The sequence below is a fragment of the Bos javanicus genome, chromosome 15 (genome assembly GCF_032452875.1).
Source record: "Bos javanicus breed banteng chromosome 15, ARS-OSU_banteng_1.0, whole genome shotgun sequence".
Classification (NCBI taxonomy): domain Eukaryota; kingdom Metazoa; phylum Chordata; class Mammalia; order Artiodactyla; family Bovidae; genus Bos; species Bos javanicus.
In genome coordinates, this window is record NC_083882.1 from 6,464,059 (window position 1) to 6,489,346 (window position 25,288).

The 25,288-nt window shown below is 40.9% G+C and overlaps 1 protein-coding gene across 12 annotated transcripts in view; it reads right to left on the minus strand.

Annotated features, from left to right (window-relative positions):
* Nucleotides 1-13,171: 13,171 nt before the first annotated feature.
* YAP1 (Yes1 associated transcriptional regulator) overlaps nt 13,172-25,288 on the minus strand; it is a 134,815-nt gene continuing 122,698 nt past the window's right edge. For all 12 annotated transcript variants that reach the window (XM_061440120.1, XM_061440121.1, XM_061440119.1 and 9 more), the window contains 3 exons: nt 23,206-23,336; nt 18,345-18,457; nt 13,172-16,810 (listed from right to left, as the gene is read on the minus strand). In XM_061440120.1, coding sequence (XP_061296104.1) covers nt 16,572-16,810; nt 18,345-18,457; nt 23,206-23,336 — 483 coding nt within the window. In that variant the 3' untranslated portion in view covers nt 13,172-16,571. The remainder of the gene's footprint in view (nt 16,811-18,344; nt 18,458-23,205; nt 23,337-25,288) is intronic.

Genomic DNA, 25,288 nt, shown 5'->3' on the forward strand with positions numbered 1-25,288 from the left:
AAGACATGATTCTACACATGGACATCACCAGATTGTCAATACCGAAATCAGATTGATTATATTCTTTGTAGCTGAAGATGAAGAAACTGTCTACAGTCAGCAAAAACAAGACCGGAGCTGACTGTGGCTCAGATCATGAACTCCTTATTGCCAAATTCAGACTTAAATTGAAGAAAGTAGGGAAAAACCATTAGGCCATTCAGATATGACCTGAATCAAATCCTGTATGATTATACAGTGGAAGAGACAAATAGAGTTAAGGGATTAGATCTGATAGAGTGTCTGAAGAACTATGGATGGAGGTTCATGACATTGTACAAGAGGCAGTGATCAAGACAATGCCCAAGAAAAAGAATTGCAAAAAGGCAAAATGGTTGTCTGAGGAGGCCTTACAAATAGCTGAGAAAAGAAGCTAAAGGCAAAGGAGAAAAGGAAAGATATACCCACTTGAATGCAGAGTTCCAAAGAATAGCACAGAGAGATAAGAAAGCTTTCCTCAGTGATCAATGCAAAGAAATAGAGGAAGACAATAGAATGGGAATGACTAGAGATCTCTTCAAGAAAATTAGAGATAACAAGCCAACATTTCATGCAAAGGTGGGCACACAAAAGGACAGAAATGCTATGGACCTAACAGAAGCAGAAGATATTAAGAAGAGGTGGCAAGAATACACAGAAGAATTATACACAAAAGATCTCCATGACCAAGATAATCACAATGGTGTGATCACTCGCCTAGAGCCAGACATCCTGGACTGTGAAGTCAAGTGGGCCTTAGGAAGAATCACTATGAACAAAAGATGCTCAGTTTGACTTACAATAAGTGACATGTAAATTAAAACTAGAGAGAAATCATTTCCTACCAATTAAATTGGCAAAATGCCAAAAGCAGGACATCCCAATCTATTGGTAAGGTTGTGGGAAAACTAGCAGTCTCATAAACTACTGGCTGGAGTACAAAAATGGAACGGCCTCTACGCTCTAAAATAATGTCTGTATTCATTCATCTGATTACAAATGCATGTACCCTTTAATTCAGCATTCTTATTTCTAGGCCTCTAGCCTAAAGATATATGTGTGTATACAAAATGATACATGTACCAGGCGATTTATTGCAGCATTCTTTGAAATGGAAAAGATTGGAAATAATATATGTTCACTCTTTGCTAATAGAAAGCTATCACTTTACGTTATATCCACACAACCCAATTCTGTGTGACTGTGAAAAAATTGTGAGCTTCATCCATTTACATAGAAGATATGTAGGATATATTAAGTGAAAAGCAAGGTACAGAACAGTGTGGATAATATGCTGCTGCTGGTGTGAGAAAGGTGAGGGGGAGTAAGAGTATTTGTTGCTGTTGCTTATAAGCCCTCTTACCTGACAGAGTGAGAGTATATCTGTATCTACATATTTACACATACCTATAAATATTTTAATACATAATCAATTGTATCTAAATTAAACTAAATATGAGTTGATACCAAGATCTCTAATTCTCATCCGTTACCACATGGATCATTTTAACCTCCTCCCCTTGCTTCTCAGTAACCCCTCCTCCAACAATGAAAAACCTAACTCTCAGGGGCCCTCATGCATTTAGTTAACTATTCAGTTTCAACAGACATTCATGGAGGTATCAGAATTGTTAACACATATTCCTGTGGGAAACAACTTTATCAATCAGACTACAGGGTTTATGAGCAAGGTTCCGTTTTCCTTTCGTCTTACAGACTGCATTCATTTCCAAGGTTACTTAGGTCAGCAACTTTTCCCCACTCCTTTTGGTGAGGCTGTTTCATAGACTTGTAACATCTTTAGATTCTTTTGTCATTTTCTGTATTCCATCCTGGGATACCCTTACCTCCTAAATGATCTTGTAAATACTTGCATACTATTATCTACTCAAAGACAGATATAGAGATAAGTCACAAATCTAAAGGTTTTTTATTTTTTAACTCAACAAAAGAAATACACACTCATTGTAGAAAAATGATCACTGCAGGAGGCATGAGATTGATCTCTAGTCAGGGAACTTAGATGCCACCTGCTATGCGGTGCAGCCCCCCAAAATAGGTAAACATTTTTTAAAAAAGAAAAATGACCAGAGATAAACAAAAAGGAATAAAAATCACGTATCATCCTGCCACTCAGAGATAATCTCTGTCATCATTTTAATGTCTATAATTCTCTTTAAAAAATGCATTTATCTAGTTTTTCAACAAAAATAGAGATAAATGTTTAACATTATTGTTTTGCTTCTCAATACTGTTTTATGTTAGTCATGAGGTTGGTCCTAAGAATATAATTTTATTACCTGTCTTTTTATCAGAGTATTCAATATTGTCAACATTTTTTCATATCAATCAATATAATTCTTTAGCATCATTCCTGACAGTTGATTGCATAGTATTTTATTTTATGGATATAACAATTAATGTAACAAAATTCTGTTTTGGAAAACTAAGTTATTCCCAGACTTTTTGCTCTTAGTTTGCTAAATTCTTGCATACATCCTCAATTCTTTTCTTGGGATAAGGTCCTAGAAGTGGAAACTACAGGGCAGTCTTGTCAGACGACTTCAAATCAGATCTCCCATCTTTGCTTGTTGGGCCCCTGGGCTACTGAATTCCCCGCGGTGATGCAGATCAAGGGCCAGCTCACTCTGACCACTGCCTCGGAGAAGAAGAAGGTCTGCGCGGCCCATGACTCACCTCCAGGCAGGACTGAAGGTCACTACAGTAAGGCTGGGGTGTTTCATCCATTGTTATTGTGGACAGTTTGCTTTCAAAATATTCAAAATGTACCGACAGAAAGAAAGCCTGAAAATTGTAAAGTTTTAATTGGCAAAATGTTTTCATGTAAAATTTTAACCAGCATCCTGCTCCCATTTTGTTTCATATGTTAAACAATTTAATGTATGGCACATTTGAGCGACTAAACTGACAGACATTGATGCAGTTAGGCCAAATATTGATTTTAAAATATAATATTTTACATTTTAATTAATATCTGATTAATGTCTCAGATTGTAATGTATACCATACAGACTCAATTTCCATAGTGGGAACATATTCCAAGAATTCTTTACCAGTTGTTTAGAACTAGAATGAATTTACCTATTGAAAGCGAGGTTATGAATTAGTTGTCAATACCTCAGTTCTCACATAAAATCCATTTGACTTCTAGTGTAGCTGCAATATTAGTCAGGAGTTCCGTGATCAAGCTACAACTCCTACCCTAAAGATTATGCTGGATTATGGAGAGTTATGCCAAGAAGGCTTCCCTCATAGCACACTGGGTAAAGAATCTTCCTGCAATGCAGGAGACCTGGGTTCATCCCTGGGTCAGGAAGATCCCTTGGGGAAGGAAATGGCAACCCACTCCAGTATTCTTGCCTGGAGAATCCCATGGACAGAGGAGCGTGGCGGGGTTGCAAGTCCATGGGGTTGCAAGAGTCGGACACAACTTAGCAACTAAACCACCATATGCCAAGAAAGGAAGTTCCTCAAACAAGCCAGCACCCTGCTCCCTGATGCCCAGTCCCATGCAGTCCCTTCTGGGGACAGGCACTCTGCTGCTGAACTGCAGATCCAGGCAGAAAATAGGCACCTCGTGTTGGGTGTGACTTCGTGAAGGTAAGGGAAACTCTTACCTTCACAAGTGCTGGTTGGACCTTAACTGGCTCAGGCTTTTCCAAAGTTTCCATCTGGGACAGGACCACCTGGGTAGCTGTGAGTCAAAGCAGCGTGATGGGAACAGACTCCCCTTGGACACACCTTGGTGAGACAGGCCTGAAGTGACGCTCTCTCACATTTCACTTTCTCTGCGAGCCTCCTCCTGACTCTTGCTATCTGTGGGCTCCCCGAGCACATAGGATGACGCAGACCGTGGTGCACTCACCTGTCACTGCCGTTTACACATCTGTGTGCTTCACTTCGGTTCAGTGGGGCCCAATCCCGGCTGCACTTTCCAATCATCCAGAGAGCCTCAAACACTCTTGGTACCCAGGCTCCACCCCATCCAATGAAAGCACCACCTCTGAAGGGGGGAGCCCACACATCAGGTGTTCTCCAATCTCCCCAAGGGATTCTAATATTCAACCAGGATTCAGAGCCACTTCCCTAAAGGAGTTCTTTGAAAGCAGGCACACGCTGGTTCATCGTTTGTGTTAGATGAGCTAATAAATCTCTTAGAAGAGTGCTGGCCTACACTCAGCTCTGTACAGCTGGGTGGTCAGTAGTAGTAGTGTAGTAGCAGCAGTAGTAGGAACTCCCCACTGGCCAAGCAGGGTTTCTGACATACAGTAGCCCCCTTCCCACCAACTGAACTCACATAAAACTATATATTCTGAAGACACAGAAAAGAGAGCACAAGAAAAATAACCCTTTAGAAGGTGATTACATGGACCCCTCCACTCTATAAGCCTAGGTACCAGAGAAGTCTTGCAACTGGCAACCTGGATCTGCCTTTCCTTCTGTAAGCCTTAGTCCTACGGGCCTGCTTTTCACAGTGTGAGCATCTTGCTGTCCTGTATACAGACAATTTGAAGTTTTTGAGTCTATACGATTTTTACCAATTTAGTTAACAGGATAAATTCACTGCAAGTCTGAAGTCTAAGGTTCTATCCCTGGCTCTGTCTCTTACTAGCTGGATGGCTTTGAGCAGTTTCCTCTAGCCTTCAGGGCCATGTTGATCTTTGAATCTCTCTCTTCTCTGATTTGGAAACCTGGGTGAACCCTGTCTTGCACCATCTTGTCTGCTCCTGTGAGTCTGATGGATGAGGCTTGCAGTCATGACTGTGCTGACCTCGTTCCTGGCCACCCGGCCCACCTGCTCAGCGAGGCTCTCTCCCCACCAACGCCCCAGGAGGCCTCCCCACGCCTGGGGTTGTCAAGGGAGGCTGTTAGTATCAGTCCGAAATTGTTCAACAGCCATGTATGTTGAATAGTCTTGGAAACCAGTTGCCACTTACATGTTTAGCCCAAAGGAAAAATACTCTGCTGTGGCCAAGGGGAAAGGGTAGTGCCATAAACAAATAAATCTCTTCTTTGCTAGACGCTGGTTCTGGGGAATAAAGAGAACTCTAGGATCCAGCTCAGGCTTTGGGGCATTTCTTTACAAAAACAAAACAAAAACAGGACCATCTGATGTTTCAGCCAGCTTGGCCTTTGCCCTGCTTGTCCTAATCAAGGGAGGTTTCTCAGCCTGGTGCGCTTCAGAACAGCTGGATAGATGCCAAAAACAGCCCCCCAACCCACCCATTCTGGTCAATTTTAAAATTCACAAAATCAATTGGAGAAATAAGGTCAATTCTAGTTAGGGATAAAATAACAGAATTGCCAACATTCTCTTGTATTAAGTGAGACTCTTTGGGTAGGACCATGGAATTCTTGCTTTAACCATAAACAGGCATGTTCTAATGAAATTTGACCTGCATTTAAAAATTGGGAAGTGACAAAGCTTTTAAATCCATGTTGTACGTTTGGAACTGCCATATGTTAGTTTGGGTTTCTTTTGGTTTTGCTCTTGATTTTAAAGGGGTTGTGGACTGATCTTGTTTTTATGGTTTCCTGAGTGTCAAGTTGGTTTAATGACATCAAATACATTCTAGAGTTGCCCATTAAATTCATCATCTAAATACATTTGTTCTTCATGACAAAACAGGATTAACAGAGTTAGCAACCTCTATTTTTTATCCACTTGCCAACACATCTCTCTTGGCTCCCAGACTCCTTATGGTTAACAGTGATCACAATCATAGATGGCTGTGAAGTATTTCAGGTCGGCCTCCCCCTTGAGATTGCCAGCTCCACGTGGGCAGGGATGCTGTCCTGTTCATCACGGTGACTCTACACCCACCCAGCAGAATACCTTCCACCCAGGACGTGCTCTCTGATATTGACAGAATAAGTAGTTTCTCCTGTGTGGGTGGTTTCCTCTTTGGCACTTGTTTCACTCTACAAATTCATTAATCTTTTTCCTGGACATGATTCAGTCTCCTCTTGAATGGAGAGGCCAGAGACAATTCCCCCAGAACTCACTCCTCTCTGGAGGAGTGAACTGTGAGGGGTACTAAGAACTCATCTGAGTCACCGAGGTCTTGTGACGCACCCCCCCCGCCCCCCGCCCGCCCCCCGGCCCTTCTAGCCACCTTCAAGAGCTTCTGGAGCTATTTGTCTTACTTCCACATACCCATCTCTGGGGGCACAGCTGCACAGGTCTGTTGCCTCTGGTCTCCAAGGAACCACAAAGAAGCCAGGTTAAACTGAGATCCTTTTCGAGTGCCCCCTCTGCTCATACCAGCTTGTGATTACTGCCCCTCAGCTGGAACGCGGGCGCTGTCAGCATGCATTCCCAGCATCATGTCTCAGCTCATGGTAGTCCAGTCCAAAGGGTTCAGACTGGATGTGTGGTTTAGCACATATGAAGTACTGCTGCCTCTTGCTGATGCTAAGTCTGTGACTTCAGTTTTCTGCTGGTGGTTTACTCGGCCCATTTCTGTTCGATGACACTCCCCTCCCCTACTCCAGTGGTTCATGGCCTTTTAGCCTGTAACTGCTCTTCATGGACTCACAAGATTAGATTTTCCAGTTTTTCTTTGCTTGAGGTAAGTTTCACAAGTTAGGAATCTGCTCAGACACCAGTTTTCCTAATTTCGATCTCTGTGTGAGAAATACAATCTATTGTCTTCATTGTCTGAGCAGACAAATCTGATTATACCATTGGGGAAACATCAGTTGCCTTTGAAACGATGTTCCCTCTTGTCTTCCATTTGCTATGTAGAAAAAGTACCTGAGTTCACCGGTAGTATCTGGGGATGTGTATGCAGCTATCTACATTTTTTTCCCTGTGTATCCAGCCGATTTTGTTAACCTTTGTGCAAGTTCAATCATCATTTCCTTAAAATGAACGGCGAGCCTGTACTTGAAATACACATGTTGTGTGAACTCTGCTAGTTTTCTTACCTGCAAAACTAGGATAGGACATACCTCAGTGGGCTGTTGACAGGACTGAATGAATTAATACATGAAAAGTGCTTGGCCTACAGTGCACACTCAATACATACTATTATCTGGTCCTGGCCGTGGAGTGTAGTAACCTCTGTGAGGGCAGAGATTTGTATTTGCTTTGATGTTTGCTGTATTCCAGAGTCGGAGAAGGCAATGGCAACCCACTCCAGTACTCTTGCCTGGAGAATCCCATGGACGGAGGAGCCTTGTAGGCTGCAGTCCATGGGGTTGCTAGGAGTCGGACACGACTGAGTGACTTCACTTTCACTTTTCTGCACTGGAGAAGGAAATGGCAACCCACTCCAGTGTTCTTGCCTGGAGAATCCCCGGGATGGGGGAGCCTGGTGGGCTGCTGTCTAGGGGGTTGCACAGAGTTGGACACGACTGAAGCGACTTAGCAGCAGAGTCAGGAATAAGGCCTGGCACATACCAAATGTACTGAGTCAATCCATCATACTACAGTTTACAGACCAAAGGAAATACTCCCATTCCCACAGTCCTCCTGCTTTGTGCTCTCTCCTCTGCTTATAACACCATTTCTGCTGGTTAAATCATAACCCCTCAATGCTCAATTTAAATACCACCAGTATGAGGCCATTCTTAATCATCCCAGGAGGAAGTCTTTCCCTAGCCTACTCTCATGGTACACTGTGTGAACAACTCTTTAGCACTTATCAGTTTTCTCTCTTCTATTTTGTGAACAACTTGAGGAAGTTACCATACCACTCACTACTCAAGACTAGACTATTACCTGACAGCATTGTTTCTTGAATCTATGTATACATGATTCTCAAAAACGGAACGTTAGCCTTGATAACCAAGAGCACTGCAATGCTGTGGCAGTCTTTGCTAGGATTAGCTCTGTATGAAGGCACAGTCCCACCTGCAGTGGGGCCAGGGATAGACATGGAAGAGGCCCCGTGAGTAGAGTTTGCCTGTGTGCACAAGTTCCCCCAGTTACAGGCCATGCCCTCAACTTTTACCAGTCACGTCACATAGGGTGGGATTTGGACCTCGGTTTAAGGCACTTAGGAGAAGCAGTAATAATACCTTAAAGGACTTGGCCTTACTTGATCAAGTAAGGTTCTGCTGTTGTTTTTCAGTTGCTAAGTCATGTCCAAATCTTGGTGACCTCATGTTCCGCAACACCCTAGGCTTCCCTGTCCTTCACTATCTCCCAGAGTTAGATCAAATTCATGCTCATCAAGTCGGTCATGCTATCTAACCATCTATCCTCTGCTGCCCTCTTTTCCTTTTGCCTTCAATCTTTCCCAGCATCAGGGTCTTTTCCAATGAGTTGGCTCTTTGCATCAGGTGGCCAGAGTACTGGAGCTTCAGCTTCATCATCAGTCCTTCCAATGCATATTCAGGGTTGATTTCCTATAGGACTGACTGGTTTGATCTCCCTGCAGTCCAAGGGACTCTCCTGAGTCTCTTCCAGTGCTACAAATCAAAAGCATCAATTCTTTTGCGCTCAGCATTCTTTATCTCACATCTCTACAAGCCTACTGGAAAAATCGTAGCTGTGACTATACACACTTTTGTTAGCAAAGTGACGTCTTTGCTTTTTAATGTGCTGTCTAGGTTTGTCATAGCTTTCCTTCCAAAGAGCAAGCGTCTTTGAGTTTCATGGCTACGGTTACTGTCCACAGCGATTTTGGAGCCCAAGAAATCAAGTCTGTCACTGCTTCTACTTTTTCCCTTCTGTTTGCCATGAAGTGATGGGACTGGATGCCATAATCTTAGTGTTTTGAATGCTGAGTTTTAAGCCAGCTTTTCACTCTCCTCTTTCACCCTCATCAACAGGCTCTTTAGTTCTTCACTTTCTGCCATTCGAGTGGTATCATCTGCGTATCTGAGGTTTTTGATACTTCTGGCAATCTTGATTCCAGCTTGTGCTTCATCCAGCCTGTCATTTCAAGTGATGTACTCTCTGCATGTAAGTTGAATAACAGGGTGACAGTATACAGCCTTGTCATACTCCTTTCCCCATTTGGAACCAGTCAGTTGTTCCATGTTGCTTGGTTCTAATTGTTCCTTCTTGACTTGCATCATGTTTCTCAGGAGGCAGGTGAGGTGGTCTGGTATTCCCACCTCTTGAAGAATTTTCCAATTTGCTGTGATCCGCATAGTCAAAGGCTTTAGCATAATCAATGAAGCAGATGTAGATGTTTTTCTGGAATTCCCTTGCTTTCTCTATGATCCAATGAATGTTGGCAACTTGGATCCCTAGTTCCTCTGCTTTTTCTAAATCCAGCATGTATATCTGGAAGTTCTTGGTTTACATACTGCTGAAGCCTAACTGGGAAGGATTTTGAGCATAATCTTATTTGCATGTTAAATGAGCACAATTGTCTGGTAGTTGGAACATTCTTTGACACTGCCCTTCTTTGGGACTGGTATGAAAACTGACTTCCAGTCCTGTGGCCACTGCTGAGTTTTCCAAATAAGGTAACGTGTATAAACATTTTGATAATTATTATAGAATATTACTCATTGCTGTTGGAAAAAAGTTTCAAAGCATATTTAGATAAAAATGGGAGGGGTAGGTCACTTGGAGTGCATACTAATTAGAGCAAGCCGACTCATGTAACTATGCAAGTACCTTGAGTAGACCAACTCAAGTTTGAAAGATCATTCTGAACTATTCAGTAACAATGTAAAGATGAGAAAGATCATATTCATGTTGAAAAACATTGTTTTAAAGAATGTCAGTAACTTACCAGTTATTCCTATATTTCATTTTGGTCCTTATAACCAGTGTCAGAGATTGGATAAATTATAATATTTTCACTTGACCCTTGATAGAAGTTCCAGTCTTCCACTCCCATAGTGATGGCAGTGGGATGTAATCTTGATGGGGAAGAATGTGCTTTTGAACTTTGCAGTATTTAGCACGGTACAACACTGAAAACTGTTGGAAATGTTCAGGCCTTGAAAAATTTGCTTTAATGATTTTAGAAAACTGATTGGGATTTGGTCAATAGTTAGTTAATCAATGTTAAATTCCCTGAACAACATTCCAAATTCAGCCAGGGCTTCCTGCTCCATTTTAGATCAATGATGCACCCTCAGAGGGAGTCTTGGGACTTCTCTGGCAGTCCAGTGGTTAAGACTGTGCTTCCAATGCTGGGGGCATGGGTGCAATCCCTGGCCAGGGAACTAAAATCCCAGGTGTCCTGTGGTGCGGCTAAAAAAATACAGGGGGGATGTGTGTAGTTCTGAGGTGTTTAGAAAATAACGTTATTTCCTGTAAGGCATCAGCCATTTTTTGACTGGAAAATACATGGGCATATGCTATTTAAGATTTAGATTGTAAGAGACAACTAAATCTCAAGCCCACATTCTACTCTGGCCAGTCTTACTGAGGTTATTTTATAGGGCTCAAGAGACTTCTTAATGTCTGGAGAAAATACTTCAGCAAATGGCCTTCTTCAGTAGGTACTGCACAACTAGCTTTGCAGTGTGACTTCAAGTTACTCAGCAGCCTGACGCTTCATGAATGAGACTCTTCGTATCTTTCATAAAATCTAAGTCCTAATTCATGGTCACCCCAGTGATTGGAATCTCATACAGCTGTGATATTCTGACCATTATTCAGATCCTCATCACTGAGCCAATGAGATGCCTCTGTTGAACCGCAGCTGTAGATAAATACAAGTTGCTATAAAGCTCAATTAAGGAGAAATGATCTTCAATTTCCTAGTCCATTTATCACTGTTGGCTTCAGTAGTTCAGGGAGACAGCACTCATTCAACAGTGCTTTTGCCTCAAGTTCTGCCACTTAATCTGCAACTTAAAGAAAATGAATTTCTCTTCTAATTGGCCATCATTTCTAATATACCATCATTTTAACACTGGGTAAATCCACTATACATAAGAACTTGATTGGTAACTCACAAATATATCCTTAAATGGAACTGAGATGTGACTTCTAGAATGTTACAATGAAAATTATACCCAAAAGGTGATGTTTAACTCATAGACTACTTTGTATGGACTCTGTGACGTCCACATGTGAAGTCCTATGTGAAGGTCATAGGGACTATAGTCTCAGAAGAGACTTGAGACATAAGGCAACATGGGTAAAATTGTGTCCTAAGCCTAAGAAATAATTTAAGTCATGCTAATAGGATACCCTCCTGATTTAGATGCTTTTTTTTTGTTTGTTTTTTGGAGAAGTTTCTTTTAGTAAGAATCAAGCACTGTCCTGCATGCTGTAGTCCGTGGGGTGGCAAAGAGTCGGACACGACTGAGTGACTGAACAAGAAATTCTCCATTCACTGACTTTGCAATACAAACCAGTATCAACTTCAAAAAGTTATAGTAATTCTAGTATTTAATATTTTCACTTAAAAAAAAAAAGAAATCCAAGTGCCAGATTAGCTGTTTAGGAATTTTACAGAAATAGGCTCTTTACTCAGATATCTCCAATTAGCAACACACAGACCCAGTTTTGTCTCATTTAGTTTTCAACTGCTAACAGAGTCCTCTTAGTTTAGATGTCAAGTCACCTGATTCAGGAGTTTTGTTTGTGGTTAAAATATGACAGATTAAAAAATTCAGAGTATCTTTTAAACATTATCTTATTTTGCTAGTGCCTTGATTCTACAACTGTTTTCATTTGTGGTACTATTACGTTTGCCAGTTTAAAGCTACGTTTATGGTTCGAAAATTATTAATTTCACTTGTATCAGAGCTTTTTGTATCCAGATGATATGGCAAAAAACATTCCATGTTTGATTTAGAAAAATTGCAGCACTATATGTCACAGAATTCTCATCTGGTATTAACTCAGCAAATTTTTAATTGGAGAGGATTGTTTATGAAAGTTTTCAGGACTATTTAAATAAAGAAATTAAATGGCAACAGTTTAAAGCAGGACAGGGACAAGTCGCCCTGCCAGAGATAAGGCTGATTCCAGAAGCAGCAGTGTGCGTGCAACCCTGGAGCCCAAGAGAGCAGTACATGGATTTACACTGAATACCAAGTAAAGCCAGATTTTCAGTCTAAGTGATGGCCGCCAGGACTAGGGATGGCCGAGCTGTCATTACAGAAGGAAAGAATGTGACGGGGTCCTTGACGCTGCTCTTCCTTTACAACCTCTGCCGACAGGATGGAAATCAAGGGCTAACTCGCTGGGCTGCTCACCACTTCCCATTACTAATCCTTTACAATTCTGGTTCACAGACTCCAGAAGGACTGCAAGCCATCCAGTGTAAAGCGTACCGTCTCTAAGAGCAGCTCCCTAGTAAGAGAGGCGATGTCTACAGACACACATTTGCACATTTAACATTTGTGTTAAAATGCACAACCAGTAGTGGTTGTGCATTTTATGGAAGGGGAACAACCAATTTCAAGTTCCACACAATGTTTTACTATCATAAAGAAATTATACATAATAAAACACTGTTTTCAGACTTGCCTCACCAAAAACATGTCAATAATTAAAGATATTATATACACACAGAAATAAACGATTTTCAAAGACAATCAAATCTACTTCTTCAAAGTTCAGAGTCTACCACTTAAATCTATGAGTGTTTTAATTTATAAAATAATATCTGATAATTTTCCTAAGTATTATAGGGCTTCCCAGGTACTGCTAGTGATGAAGAACCCACCTACCAATGCAGGAAACAAGAATTGTGGGTTTGATCCCTGGGTTGCAAAGATCCCCTGAAGGAGGGCACAGCAATCCACTCTAGTATTCTTGCCTGGAGATTCCCACGGACAGAGGAGCCTGGTGGGCTATGGTCCACAGGGTTGCAAAGAGTTCGATAAGACTGAAGTGACTTAGCATAGCACATTAAGTATTCTATTTTGGAGATATAAAACCAAAGGCTATTTTGAAAGAAACACTATTTTCTTCTGTGCTGCTATTAACACATGTAGTAAAATCTTTTAAGACTGAAGGGGATACAGTTCTGCTTATACACTTTTATCAATGAGGATGGTTTACAGGAAGAGTACAGAACATAAAGTTCAAGGAATTATATCCACACTACAAAAGTTCCCAGTGCCAAACCGACCCTAAGTTTAACCTGTCTGCCAGTTACCACTATAATCACCTTTTATTACTTGCACTTGTTCTACTGGAAGACCCATTAAGAAGCCAAAAAAGTTTTAAATACATTAACTGTTAAAAACAACAAAGAAGCGTTTAAAGAAAGAATATATTTGAACCATATAAACAAACAAAAGGTATTACATAAGAAAAATAATGTAACAATTTATGTAAGTACCTAACATATGAGCATGCTCTTACATCTAAAACAAAAAATAAAACGGTAACATTGGTACTATATATATATATTTGACAAGTGTGCATTAAAGAATTCTCTAATATAAAACATTTAAAATGTGGAGAATATTTTGCCAAGACACAGAAAACAACTGTTAAGATAGGCACACCCACAATTCTTATAAAAACGTGCTTGTGGAAGATAAAACTGATCCGAGCATTCACTTCTCAGGTGTGAAGAAGTTGTGAAACTGTAAATCACTGGATATTGCCTCCCACTTTCGCACTGTTTCAACACTGATTAGTATAAATTATGAATTACACAATTAGTTTTATTTTTAAAATTTTAGTGTTTCTGCCAAGGTTCCATATAAAATGCATCTATTTAGTATGAATACTTAAAACAGCAACATCATTTGTATAAAAGTTACTTTCTAATTTTTTTTAAAGCACTGTTGTTTAGAAAATAGTTATTATAACAAATAGTGCTCTGGAAAATCTGAAACTACAAATCAATATGCTCCATCAACCATAAGTAGATCTAATAAGCCCTAACTAAAAAGAACACAAATGTAAAAAGCTGATAAATTTAAAGATTATAAAATTGGTTTATTGTAAAAGCAATTCAAGAATACCCAGTTAAAATCTTATTCCAATGCCACCCAATACAACCAGGAAGCAGTTAAACACTTTTACATTAGGAACAAGGACAAAAAACAAGAAAGACCACATCAAGGCTGTGATTCAAATTCATAAAGAGAAAGGATTAGGTCTCCTTCAGGTCAGTACAACGGGTACGATTAGGTCAAAGCACCGTGTCCTTCAGACACCATGGTGCTGCCACAACACTGAGGTATAACTGGGTAAATCCAAGTTGTCGGGGAATGAAGAACTCCATATTTTTGTTTTGTGGGTGTACTTAAGTGATTGAAATTTTAGGAACAACTGCCTTTAATGACAGCAATATGCAAGACAAGTTTTTATTGAAGAAAAAGAAGCTTATAAAGTTCTCTATCAAGGTCCCACTAAATCTTCACAGCCCCCCTCCCATTTTCCCACCCTCTTCCCTAATCTAAAGCTACTCTGCTGATATATAAGATGAGATCTTAATTTGTGGCTAATGGCAAATTGTAGGCACTCCTTCTAAGTAGCTTTGATCTTCTGCATATAAAGAAGCCAACATGCTGTATCATCCATCCATAAACTCAATTATGCATTCTAGGCAGAATTTCATTATTCCTCTAAAAAAAAAAAAAATCAATACATCTATCTGCACAGTGGCCATTTCCCCCCAGACGTAATTCAAGATTTAATCTTTCTGCTGTTTTAATAATAGCCTTAGAGTCAATTATTACGAATGATCGACCTATGAATCAATATATATAACACAACGACTGCATTTTGAGCACTGAAATTACCTAATATAAAACTTTACTTCCAACTTTTGCAATCCTCTAAACTGAAGGGTCAAAATACTTATATTTTGTAATCAGAAAAAAAACCCCACCTATTTTCCGAAGTTGAGGCTTTTCATAGCAGTTTTAGCCAGGAAAAGGAGAGATTTCATGTCTTATAAACCCTTGAAAATAAGGGCTTACTCTATAAACACTGAAAGACCCTTATCGTAGAGGTGCTGCTAGCTGATGCCACTATAATTCACAAGCAAGTATTACTTCATAGCTTATATTGAAGGGTTGATTCATGCTCATTTTGTTCCTTTAAAAATACTCTTTGGAAAACATTATTATTCCTGTAGACACATACTCTAGTTATATCTCTTCCAGTAAAAATAAAAGTATAATCATGATTACCTCTATTTCTTTGCTAAAATCAACTAGTAATATACATTAATCTGATCACTTTACCAGCTAACTTATGACCTTACAGTATCCCATATACTATCCAGGGTAAATTCTCAGCATATAAAAGTAGGAGCAAGTCTTATAAGTAAAAACAATTTTGTAGGCAATATTTCAATGTAGTCTTTAATGTGTTCATTATAAAAGAGAACTAAACTACTAGATTTTACTTCCAAAACTAAGGCGAAGGTAATCTTCCAAAGCTAAAGGGGATAATAAAGCCATTTCTTGTTTACTTCTTTCAAATTTCAGCAGATAATATCCACTGTGTGCCCAGAGGTCATACAAGACTCCTCGAGGCACTATCCATAAGAACAGCCCTTTCTAGAACACTAAACCACCACCACCTGCACACTACCCCAACCGGATTTAGACTACTTGTGAAATATAAACTACTAGTCTTGTATTCTAAATGCATACATTCATAGCTACCATTTTAAAATAAATTGGAAAGTAGGGAAAACTCAAAAAAAAAAAGATACATTCTGCTATCACACTATTATAAACATTATAAGTGTGTGTGTGGGTATATATAAAGAGAGCTGATTACCAAGATTTAAATAAGATGGTAAAAAAAACCAGGACATGTAGATTTACCAAAGGAACTATAATAACTGTCCCAAGCTACAAGTATAAACAGATGCACTACAATGGTAATTTGCCTTAGATTCTGAGGAAAAAAGAAAAAAAAAAGAAAAACCCCTAAGACAATAAAAATCCCAATGAAGACCAAAAAAAAGAAAACAAACAAACAAAAAAACCCACAATAAAACCCACCAAAATCTATACTAGAGTATGTGGCAATAATTAATATATTTCTATGGAAATTATCTCAAGCCTTATAAGCTCCTAAAATAAAATCAAGGTCACTATGTGACTAATGATAGCACTAGGAGGAAAAAAACCCACTGAAAGTAAAACAGTCTTCAGCCTTGGTTTCAGCTAGCTCTTCAAATCAGTCTAAGTACTAAACATCAGATACAACATTTTTGGCTTGTTAGACCAGTAAGTCATGTTTTTCCACTGGCCAAAGGCAGCTGAAGAACAATTGCTTGAACAAACTAAATGCCGTGACATGAAGCATTTGACTTCCAAGTCTGAGTATTTAGTTAAAATGATTGGTGAACATCTAACTGGGCAAAAGGAATGGCATCCATCATCCAAACAGGCTCACTTCCCCCAGCCCCCAAAACAAACAGTAGTTATAATAGCAAAAGAAACAAAAAAGTTTTTTTTTGATTCCTTAGAGCCAACTATGGAAGAGGTCAGCAATATATTAACAGCAGCAATGGACAAGGAAGAGCAAAATAGTGGATGAAAGAATCCTGCTGGACGTTTGTTCATCTTTTTCTGTATTAGCCAGAAGACTGCCCCTGGCTTAACTGGAAATTTCAGGTATAGGTCTTATCTCCTTAGATCCTTCACAGATTTAGAATTCAGTCTACCTGAGGGCTCTATAACCATGTAAGAAAGCTTTCTTTATCTAGCTTGGTGGCGGCCAAAACAGACTCCATGTCGTTGAGGATGTCGGAGCTCAAGGCTTCTTGCAGGCTCGGCATCAGCTCCTCCCCTTCTATGTTCATCCCATCTCCCTCCAGGGTTCCGAGGTCCACGTTTGTCCCAGGAATGGCTTCAAGATAGTCTGGGAAACGGTTCTGCTGGGAGGGCAGGGTGCTTTGGTTGATAGTGTCACCTAGATGGACCAGAGAAAGAAAACAGGTCCTTTTCGAAAAGCTGGCATCATGACACGCACAGGGAGAGAAACACATTCCTGACAGACTTCCTCCACTGATGCCCACAGTTTACTTTAGGCCAAACAACCCACAGACAGCAAAGTCACAACGCCAAGTGTCCTTCTGCTTCATGTGTTCAGATACTGAACAAGTGTGACTGCTGACTACTGCATGGTCAGCACTGAAGAGGGTTCTGGAAAGAAATTCGCTGAAACATTATATACTCAAGAGAGAGAGGACAGGTATGACACAGCTGCGTCAGTACTTTTCGTTGAAACATTATATACAGCGAGAGAGAGCAGGTATGACCAACACTGTCAGCACCTGACTGCTCCGGGCGTGCACCACCACAGTAAGGTAAAACATGAAGATGAACGGGTATATCCGTCTTTCTCTAAGTACACACTGGGAACAGAATAAAAGAAAAAGGCTGCATGAAACTCTGTCCCACTCTCAGGAGATTCACATTCACAACAGCAAAACCATGCCTCCCATAAAACCACGCCTCCCAGAAGTCCTTAGAAGAGTAAGTCTTCCTAGCTTTGCTTACAGGTCTCCCAAACTTACCTGGCCAAGAAACCTTTTTTGCTCATGATGATGTTAACATTCATGAACACTTCAATGGAATATGCTTTCAGAAAAACTAACAAAAACCATTAATTGTTATAAAAGTTTAGAAAGAAGGGAGAAACGGGGGAGACAGGAAAAGTGTTATGAGTGAAATGGGTTTGAGGTGACTCGTACGGATGATTTCAGATCCAGGGTGGTGATGACGAGATGGTGGTGTGGATTCCCAGGGACACGGACGCCATGGGCTGGATGCACACCATCCCCGCCAAATGCTCCCAGAAGCGGCCAGCTGAGGGGCCAGCTAGCCGGAGAGCTGTTTCACTGCCCAGTCAGCTCGTGCCCTCTGACAGCTGCCAAGTCCAGGTCAAAGGGTAAGCCACAGGAGCAAGGGTTCTATCGCCACTTCTGTGGGGCAGGTTTCAAGCTCCTGAAACTCTTCTAAGAAAGGAGGTAAGGCCACCGCCCAACCTTTCCAACCTGCCAACCTGAGGCGCGCATCACCTAAGTTGGACAGAAGACCCTCACAAAAAGAGGGAAGCAGACAAAGAATCACATACACAGAGACATATAAATCAAATACAGAGCTCTTGCTCTGAAGTTAAGAATAAATATCCATATAACAGAGACTTCTAATATGGTCCTCAACTGCCTTGCCCATTAACTCAATATTTTAAATGCTAAGTCATGTCAAATAGAGATAAGACATCCATGACATTTAAAAGCTCGGAAAAGACTTCAATTACAAGACGTTATTAAAAAAAAGAAAAAAAAAACCAACAACAAAGCAGGGCTCAATTAAGTTTATAGGATCTTACCTGGTTTTCTTCTGAATACTCTTGGCTCACTCTAGTTTATCAGACCCAGCAATAAAATGACTGTATCTGACTGAAAGCTAGATGACTGAGAGGAACAAAAAGTACCAACCTGTATCCATCTCATCAACACTGTTCAGGAAGTCGTCAGGGGTCCGAGGGACGCTGTAGCTGCTCATGCTGAGTCCGCTGTCTGTGCTCTCATCACGAGAGTGATAGGTGCCACTGTGAAGAATGAGGGTCACAGACCGACGCAACACACGTAAGAAAAGATTCCAAGGTGAACACAAACACTTGCTCAGTACCAACGTGATTCCCGGAGGGTGAGCGAAGACTCCTGCCCTGCAGCATCTGAAACAAGTGCCCTCCTTCAGGGCTGGTACCAAGCTCCTGTGCTACGAAGCGAAATGGACAAGTTGATCCTAATTCAGACTGGCAACCTCAGGGGGTCAAAATTTCTCCTAAGGTTCTGTGGTCATAGGGAAAAGCAAGATACACCCAGCTTTCCTGAGTGACAGGAAACTCTCGGTGTAACGCCGTTTGAATCGGGGGGCTCCACACAGCTCATCTGTCTCAAGGTCTCTGTGCCCTGAGTGGCAGTGGTCACAGGCATGGGTCAAAACACAGCTTTTAGGTGGTAATAAGACAGGCCTGCACTAGCTTCCTGCTGAATTCCTTGGCTCATGCAGAGTTTAAGCCAGAAAAATGAACCCTAAATAAAGAACCAGAATTTCTTTTTGAACTGGGCCAAAACAGATGAGTCACTGCTGATAAGAACAGAACGCACTAGCTTGATTTCCTTGCTTCTGTTTGGGAAAGTGGGGGGAACCCCAAACAAATACCTCAGCATGAAATAGGAGTCCTGAGAGTTCCAATGGAAGGAACTGATTAAAAACAAAAACCAAAACAGCCCTGCAAGGCACATAGCTTGAGAAAAACAGAACCAAGATAGATTTTTACTTTAGGCTGAATGAAAAGTATCACAGATTTACATACAAGTATGGTAAATATTGTAAAAAAAATCTGGAAAGGTCAGTTTTCATTCCAATCCCAAAGAAAGGCAATGCCAAAGAATGCTCAAACTACCGCACAATTGCACTCATCTCACACGCTAGGAAAGTAATGCTCAAAATTCTCCAAGCCAGGCTTCAGCAATATGTGAACCATGAACTTCCTGACGTTCAAGCTGGATTTAGAAAAGGCAGAGGAACCAGAGATCAAATTGCCAACATCCGCTGGATCATGGAAAAAGCGAGAGTTTCAGAAAAACATCTACTTCTGCTTTATTGACTATGCCAAAGCCCTTGACTGTGTGGATCACAATAAACTGTGGAAAATTCTGAAAGAGATGGGAATACCAGACCACCTGACCTGCCTCTTGAGAAATCTGTATGGAGGTCAGGAAGCAACAGTTAGAACTGGACATGGAACAAAAGACTGGTTCCAAATAGGAAAAGGAGTACATCAAGGATGTATGTTGTCACCCTGTTTATTTAACTTATATGCAGAGTACATCATGAGAAACGCTGGACTGGAAGAAACACAAGCTGGAATCAAGACTGCCGGGAGAAATATCAATAACCTCAGATATGCAGATGACACCACCCTTATGGCAGAAAGTGAAGAGGAACTCAAAAGCCTCTTGATGAAGGTGAAAGTGGAGAGTGAAAAAGTTGGCTTAAAGCTCAACATTCAGAAAACGAAGATTATGGCATCCGGTCCCATCACTTCATGGGAAATAGATGGGGAAACAGTGTCAGACTTTATTTTTCTGGGCTCCAAAAATCACTGCAGATGGTGACTGTAGCCATGAAATTAAAAGACGCTTACTCCTTGGAAGGAAAGTTATGACCAACCTAGATAGCATATTCAAAAGCAGAGACATTACTTTGCCAACAAAGGTCTGTCTAGTCAAGGCTATGGTTTTTCCTGTGGTCATGTATGGATGTGAGAGCTGGACTGTGAAGAAAGCTGAGCAGCGAAGAATTGATGCTTTTGAACTGTTGTTGGAGAAGACTCTTGAGAGTCCCTTGGACTGCAAGGAGATCCAACCAGTCCATTCTGAAGGAGATCAGCCCTGGGATTTCTTTGGAAGGAATGATGCTAAAGCTGAAAGTCCAGTACTTTGGCCACCTCATGGGAAGAGTTGACTCATTGGAAAAGACTCTGATGCTGGGAGGGATTGGGGGCAGGAGGAGAAGGGGACGACAGAGGATGAGATGGCTGGATGGCATCACTGACCCGATGGACATTTGTCTGAGTGAACTCCGGGAGTTGGTGATGGACAGGGAGGCCTGGCGTGCTGCGATTCATGGGGTAGCAAAGAGTCGGACACGACTGAGCGACTGATCTGATCTGATGGTAAATATCCTCAGAACACTACTTTCATAAACAGAAGACTTCCCTAACCTAGTAGCACGGAGACACCAGGTGGCATCGACAGTAAAGTCAGGGGTTCTCCTAATTCTAGAAAACCTTACAGCACAGTGTGAAATAAAGGCAACTGTAATTTTTAACAGTCACTGACTACAGACGGAACTTAACTTTCCTCACAGCTTGGACGTTTGAAGAGCTGTTCAGTTTACACAAAAATTAAATAAAAAATAACTAAGCTTTAAAACCAAGCTTTCACAGTTGCTCAAGGTTGAGAGCCCAAGCCCTTAAACCTCTTCCCTACATTACTCAATGCACTTGCCTTGTTCCCTCTTTCACACTGTATATTGCAACCACTAGTTCAATGCTTCTGTCAGATTTTGGCAAGATTCGAAAGCCTCACACAGATCCAAGAAAACACAAATTTGCCTCTGAGACCATTTGTACACAATGCAGCCACTTCGGAGAAGCCCTCAGGATGTGGTTTGTTTTTATTTTGCCTGACTCCATCTGGGACAAGGGCCTGGTCCTAGTCATCACTCTATTCCCACTGCTCACCACGGGGCACATATCAAGACACTCAAGACTCTGTTACAGAATGGCTGAATTTACACAGTTGTTCAGAGTTCTTTCCAGGCCTCAGGGGAAGCACATGGGCATTCCTGAGGACAGAGTTCACAAGGCCATTTCCCTGATTAGGAACTGCTCCTTGCAGCCCCCATCTCCCTCCAGTGACACGCACTGAGCATCTGCTACTATGTGACAGGGATGAGACAAGGCTGAGCAATCGGAGGTTAATGACAACAGCCTGCAACTGATGCTTTCTGAGAGGCTCACAACTTCAGGGAGGGAGGGGAACAAATATATATACAAGGGCTACAGTGCTTTCAGAAGAGCAAACTTTCAAAGTACAGGGGAAAGGTTTAATGGAGCAGAATGCCGGAGCTGGCCTTGAAACACCTGAGTAAAAAGGAGACGAGTCAATGTACCACCACCACCAGAGTCAACTCCATGGCAAGTTAGGGGAACAAGTGCTTAGAGTTTAAGGAATATCATAAATTAAATACAGGCAGTGGGGGAAACCATCCAACGTTTCTGAAAAGAAAAATACTAGAGTTACATGTGTGTTTTAGAAAATGGGGTACTACAGACAGGAGACATGGGATTCTGCCCTGAGACTAGCAACTCTGGGGATGATTCACTCTGTTCTTTACCAGAAAAGAGAATCTTAAACTGTAGCTCAGCTTTTATCAAAAGTTCTAAGAATCTGCACAAACCACTACCAGGAGGCTATGCGGTCTCCATCCCTCTTTTCTAGATGGTCTCATTTTATCCCTGGACCAATAAACACAAGCCTTCAGTGACATGGGTACTGGAATTACATTGATCTGAAATTTCCTCTGTGGGGGAAAAAAGGTCTGTGGCTATGACTTTTCTGGCTATTAACCTCAGAATTATAATTTTCTATAAATACACTCAATTATTGGCAGGACTTTAAACTGCATGTATCAGAGAGTAAATACAAAACTTAAATACATTTTAGATGGCCTTTGAGTTGTCCTGTTTTCAATGTCATTTGTTTCCAGGAGTTTTTCATTTCCCTTTTGATTTTTTCTTAGATGGCCTTTGAAATCAAACCAGTCAATCAGGCCACCAGCACTAATCTTAAGATAAAGCAAGTTTATTGTACTAAACATTTTGGTATGACAAGATATCTTATTTTTCTTAGGGTCTGGCTGTTTTCAATTCAACTTGTGAGAACTGAAAGGGTAGCATAATAATCTTCCTAAATCAATATACCTTTCAACATTCTTAAAAGTGCACTGTCTAAAACTGATTACAAACAAAAGCAAAGACCAGAAAGCATTTGTTCCTTATTTGAAAAATCGAAACTGCATAAATATTTGACAATCTACAAGAAATAATTGTAGTCAAGTCTTAGTTTTAAATGCCTTTCTAGGCAAAGATGATGATCTGTCTCAGCCTGTTCAACACAGCACTACATATAATAACATCTTTGCAATATGCCCGAAATCCAAGATTTCTGGTAATTCACTAAAAATCATCCTTAACTGTGCTATTTTGGAATACTCTTTAATATTAACACATTATTTGAAAGAGACACAACCTTACTTTTTATCTCCTTGACCTATAGCCCTTAAGAATATGAGGCCTTACAGTGCTCCTGTAGTGAAACTTCTCAGGTTGAATACTTAGGTGGAAAATTCCTTTCAAAGATTCTTATAATGCTGCCCTAAGCAGGTTTAAGATGCCTTTTTTTTTTCCTGCTTTCATAGAAAGGCATTCACATGTTCCTTCATGATTCTGCAAGTAACTGTTAGTCAACAGCACAGGCACAAGCAAACACGTGACTCTGAGCAAGTATCCCCTCTACAAGTCTCAACAGCTCATTTCCTCTCACAGCAGCCAGCGTCTAATCCTCAAGCTTTATTGTACGAGCCCTTTATGGAGAGATTCATTTACAGCCGTGGTTCTTGGCCCACACGGATGTTCAAACAGCTTATTATATATAAGAACTAAGGAGAACACTGTAAGCTGTGATTTTTTTCAGATGTTGGCCAGTAGCAACTCTTACCAACCTGTTAAGAAAGGGATCTGAGCTATTGGTCGTCATGGTTCTCAATTCCTGAGACATCCCAGGAGAAGATACTGGATTTTGAGTCCCACCATCCTGCTCCAGTGTTGGTAACTGGCTACGGAGAGCTAATTCCTAAAAAAAAAAAAAAAAAAAAAAAAAATCAACACAAACAGAATCAATCCACTAATTAACAAATTTATCATTAGATTTAAAGTAATAACCCTGTACATATAAAGCTTAAGTATTAACATCTAAAAGTTATTGAGTTGACCAGTCAGAAGGGCCAAGTTCTTCTCTCCATTTCAAGTCACTGAACATTAAATTACATAAACTGAAAGTTTATCCAGGCTTACTAACACCCCAACATATACTTAACTAACTTAACTACTTAGTTTTCTCTTGTTATTTTATTCTGGCAGACATGCCTAAATCCCTCCTTTAGAATAGGGTGGCAAGTCTGACCAACTCTCATTACAGTTTCATATATTTGGCACCAGTAATAAAAATAAGGTCAAAAGAACAAAATTTGGTGATTTACCAAGACACCAACACTCCTCACTGCCCTTCTGCACTGTTTTACACTTTGGTATCAAGCGACTCAATCTGACTTCAGGTTTTTCAGTCTTGAGCTACGGATATCTTCAGGGGTATCCAACAGTTTCTCAGCAGGATACCACCTGGAAACTGAGCAAAAGCTGTGAGCCATCACTACTGACTGTTTCAGAAGGCCTGCCCCAACATGCTTTCAAACATTCTAGGTCCCAGCTTTTCACCTGCCCAGGGCTCCAAGGCTAGTTCACTTCTCTCTGGCCAAGTCCTACACCTTCTTTACCAGCTTGTCCTTTCCTCACCTTTTCATCCATTCACCGCACCCTTCTCTGAGGATTTCCACTGTGCCTCTCAAGCTCTCATCAGCATCTTCTGCTAGAGATCAGCTTTCTCCTCCTTGACAGTTTTGGTCTGACTTGAAACGTGGCTTTCTATCACAAAGGACACTTCCCAGCTCTTGCAAGTGGGCAAGCCTGCTCACCGAGGCACACACCACCTCCAAGACCCTCCCTCCCAGGGCACCACTGGGTCCAGAGGCCGTGGAGGTATTCTCTGAGCTCTGCACCAACATTTCTAGACTTTGCAACAACCACTTTTTAACTCAGGTTTCTCCCTTCTAGATACACCATCCTTTAAATGGTTTCTTAGCCAGAAAGTCATGACAGAATGCAGAGGGTCTGTGAACTTCGATGGAGAAAAAAAGTTACATCTTTATTTCATTAAACCGTAACTGAAATTTAGCATTTTCTTCAAGTATGTTAGGCAACAAACAGTAGTATTTACTATACCTCCGATTTTTCATCAGTAGAAAACATTTTCATATCATACTCCAGTTGTTAAGTTTCTTAAAAATGTTCACTACTATTCCAATATTAGTCATAAGACATGCCATGATCTCTCATTACTTATACATCATGCAGATGATTTATTCAACATGGGAGCTCCGTAAATTTCTGGATTCCAATGATCTTTATCCCCACATACCTCAAAACCACCCATTTGTACAGCCAAGACCTTGCTATTCAAAACCAAACCTGCCTGTACAATCTTTACGCACGTTTGGGACAATGATCAGTGTTTCACTTTATTCAAACTGCACTTTACCACTCGGGAACTATCAACAGCCATGCACAAAATCTATATAGTAATCTAATGTTGAAGTTCCTGGATTTCTACATTGCAACAGCACCGTTCACTACTGTATTTCCATCAGCAGCTCCCTTGTCATATCCTGAACTGGTATACAAAGTTCTTTCCCAGAAATCTTACACATGCTCATCCTGCTTTCTGGGACCGTATTTTTTCTTTCTACCCAGTTCCACCCAATAAGAGGTAGAACTCTTACTATTCCAGGTTACTGGCTGTTTTCCCCTACAAGCTTGAACTCAGGCCTGATCATTTTATTTATTCCTTTAAAATTTCTTTTAAAATGTATTTATTCCTGGCTGTGCTGGCTGGGTCTTCCCTGTCACGTGTGAGCTTTCTCTAGCTGCGCTGCGTGAGGGCGCCTGTTTCCCGAGGCTGCAGCCCCTCCT